The following is a 3,695-nucleotide window of genomic DNA, read 5'->3' on the forward strand; positions in this document are numbered from 1 at the left end:
AGCCGCCCACAATAAAGCCCTTCACTTAACTGTCAAATGTGAGGGCTACTATGTGAAGAGGGTCATGCTAGATGGTGGTTCAGGGGTCGATATCTGCCCTCGTTCAACACTCCAGAGAATGGAGATTGGAACGAAAGGAATCTGACCTAGTAATGTTTGTGTGCGAGCTTTTGATGGCATCAAGAGAGATACAATAGGGGAAATCGATCTAATTTTGACCATTAGCCATGTGGACTTCAAAATGACTTTTTAGATTCTAGACATGGACACCTCATACAATTTTCTTTTGGGAAAACCATAGATTCACGCTGCTGGAGTTGTTCCCTCCACTCTCCACCAGATAGTCAAATTTGAGTACGAGAATCAAGAAATTGTTGTTCATGGGGAGGACGAGCATTCCATCTACATGGATCCTTTAGTCCCATGCCTTGAAGCCAGAGAAGGCAGTGGGCATATTATATACCAGGCTTTTGAGATTATGGTTGCCGATCAATATGAAGAAGGGCCCCTATGCCCACAACCTTTCTTATCTAATGCCTCATTCATGGTCGCCACTGAAATTATTAAACATGGGTATAAGCCCGGAAAGGGGCTCGGGTATCTCTATAAGGCATTACAGAGCCCGTCACTTCGATCGCCAATGAGAAGTTTTTTGGTGTGGGTTTCTAAGCTACCAGAGCTGATAGAAAATGGGTGGATGAGTGCAAAAAAGAAGGTTGGGTCCTACCCCAGCCTATCCCACATCTCGCCCGATCATTTGTCAAGCCCAAGTATGTGGAAGAAGAAGAAGAGGCCTTCACGGCCGAAGAGATTGATGATATTTGTGAGGCCATGAAACAAATATTGTATGAGGTTCACATAGTCCAGCCAGGGGAAAGCACGAGCACTGCCGAGGTGCAGTATATGAGGCCAGATGCCAAGCTTTAGAATTGGAAGGCTACTCCATTCCCTGTCAGACGGGAGTCCCAGTAGTCCAGTCTTGCCATCTCTTCTGCATTACGAGTTATTTCAGGGTGTAACTCGAATACTTTTATTTTTATTATCTTTTAATTTCGATGTAAACCCTCCTATCTTCAATTCAATGAAATGAAATCAGTATTTCATCGTTTATAGCTGCCTCTTCTCTTTTATTCTGATTTTTCTATTTTTGTTTCATTTTCAGTTCTAATAATGCGGACTTAAATAACATGACATGCTTTCAGACTTCATGCCCGGATCCTAAAACGCTGTTTAACTGTGAAATAATGAATCAAGAACCAAAATATGATGAAGATGAGGCATTTAGGGAAATAAACCGAGAATTAGAATAATTTGAGAATAAGCCTAAGCCAAACTTAAATGAAATCGAGCCAGTTAATTTGGGCAGTTCAGAAGAGATCAGAGAAACCATGATAAGCATTCACGCTGATGAAAGAACTAGAGATGCATTAATCCAACTTTTGTTTGAATTCAAAGACGTGTTTTTATGGTCCTATGATGATATGCCAGGACTGAGCATCGATTTAGTGGTACATAAATTGCCGACCTATCCACCTGTCCAACAGAAGCAGAGAAAGTTCAAGACAAACATCAGTGATAAGATCAAAGAAGAAGCCACCAAACAACTGAAAGCTGGTGTGATCCGAGTGGTCCGATACACCACGTGGTTGGCTAATTTGGTTCTACTGCCGAAGAAAGATGGGAAAACCCGAGTGTGTGTTGATTATCGGGATTTGAACAAAGCAAGTCCCAAGGACAATTTTCCATTGCCAAACATCCACATTCTTATTGACAATTGTGCCAAGCATGAGATATAGTCTTTTGTGGATTGTTACGCTGGATATCACCAGGTTCTGATGGATGAAAAAGTCGCTGAAAAGATAGCTTTCACCACACCGTGGGGCACTTACTGTTATAGGGTCATGCCATTCGGTCTGAAAAACGTCGGGGGCAACCTACATGAGAGCTATGACTGCCATCTTCCATGATATGATGCACCAGGAAATTGAGGTGTATGTGGATGATGTGATCATTAAATCCAGAACGCAAGAAGACCATGTGCGAGATCTGAGGAAGTTCTTTGAGCGGCTGCGTATGTATGATTTGAAATTGAACCCAGCTAAATGTGTATTCAGAGTTCCATCTGGGAATCTTCTGGGGTTTATAGTTAGCCGGAGAGGTATTGAACTAGATTGACCCTCTGGAAATCCACAATGAGTTAGCTGATGCACTAGCTACCTTGGCTTCAATGCTGCTGTACCCGGGAAATGTTCATATTGACCCTCTGGAAATCCAAATTCGAGAAAGGCATGGTTATTGTAATGCAATTGAAATAGAACCATATGCTCAACCATGGTATCATGATATCAAAAGGTTTTTGAAAATAAAGGAATATCCCGAGCAGGCCAATGGAGTTCAAAAGAGAACTATCAGAAGGCTTGCCAGCAGTTTCTTTTTGAGCGGAGAAGTCCTGTACAAGAGAACTCCGGATCTGAATCTTTTGAGGTGTGTAGACACCCGAGAAGCTGAAAAGATCATGAACGAAGTGCTTTCTGGAGTATGTGGGCCTCACATGAATGGATATGTCCTGGCAAAGAAAATTCTCCGGGCAGTTTATTAATGGATGACCATGGAAAAGGATTGTTTCATTTTCGTCCGGAAGTGCCATCAATGCCAGATACATGGTGACCTGATTCATGCACCGCCTTCAGAGTTACATCTTATGTCGGCGCCCTGTCCATTCGATGTTTGGGGCATGGATGTTATTGGGCCAATCGAGACAAAAGCTTCAAATGGGCATAGATTCATCCTGGTTGCCATTGAATATTTCACAAAGTGGGTCGAAGCGGTCATTTTCAAAGCCGTCACTAAGAAAGTAGTGGTAGACTTCGTGCATTCCAACACTATTTGTCGTTTTGGTATTCCTAAAGCTATCATTACCGACAATGCTGCAAATCTGAACAGTCACTTGATAGGGGAAGTATGCGAACAATTTAAAATTATGCATCGCAATTCTACCCCTTACCGATCCAAAGCCAATGGCTCCATTGAAAAGGCAAACAAGAACATCAAGAAGATTCTTAGGAAGATGATTCAAAGCTCCAGGCAATGGCATGAAAAGCCACTATTGGGATACCGCACAACCGTGCGAACATCAGTTGGGGCTACTCCTTACTTATTGGTCTATAGCACTGAAGTTGTAATACCGCAGAAGTTGAGATTCCCTCTCTTCGGATCATTGTTGACGCCGAGATAGAGGACGAGGAATGGGTCAAAACCCGGTTGGAATAGTTGACTATGATTGATGAAAAATGCATGGCCGCAGTTTGCCACGGGCAGTTGTACCAACAAAGAATGGCCCGTGCCTAACACAAGAAAGTGCGGCCCAAGAAATTCGAAGTGGGTCAACTCGTCCTGAGACGTATTCTCCCGCATCATGAAGAAGCAAAAGGAAAATTTTCTCCAAACTGGAAAGGTCCGTACATTATAAGAAGAGTGTTGCCAAAAGGAGCGCTATATTTGGGAGACATTGAAGGAAATGACCCCAAGACAGTTGTCAATGCAGATGCGGTTAAGAGGTGTTACGTTTAACCCCTTTGTCACAGCTTTAATATGCTCTGATTGGGATGACGAAGGCTTCATTCTCGCTACGCAAACACTACCCATCCTTACAACCCTTTTGAGCCAGTTCCCCCTTCTTTGGTTACTTTGGAACA

The 3,695-nt window shown here is 42.9% G+C and overlaps 2 protein-coding genes across 2 annotated transcripts; both read left to right on the forward strand.

Annotated features, from left to right (window-relative positions):
- The first annotated feature begins 1,388 nt into the window (after window positions 1–1,388).
- LOC138894910 (uncharacterized) lies at window positions 1,389–1,796 on the forward strand. Its single transcript, XM_070179644.1, has one exon. It carries the CDS (start codon window positions 1,389–1,391, stop codon window positions 1,794–1,796), a length of 408 nt encoding a protein of 135 aa, XP_070035745.1.
- A 151-nt stretch (window positions 1,797–1,947) lies between these two features.
- Window positions 1,948–2,599, forward strand: LOC138894911 (uncharacterized). Its single transcript, XM_070179645.1, has 2 exons — window positions 1,948–2,158; window positions 2,202–2,599. The coding sequence occupies exons 1-2, from the start codon at window positions 1,948–1,950 to the stop codon at window positions 2,597–2,599; spliced, it is 609 nt and encodes a 202-aa protein (XP_070035746.1).
- Window positions 2,600–3,695: the final 1,096 nt, after the last annotated feature.

This window comes from Nicotiana tomentosiformis, chromosome 6 (genome assembly GCF_000390325.3).
Source record: "Nicotiana tomentosiformis chromosome 6, ASM39032v3, whole genome shotgun sequence".
Taxonomy (NCBI): domain Eukaryota; kingdom Viridiplantae; phylum Streptophyta; class Magnoliopsida; order Solanales; family Solanaceae; genus Nicotiana; species Nicotiana tomentosiformis.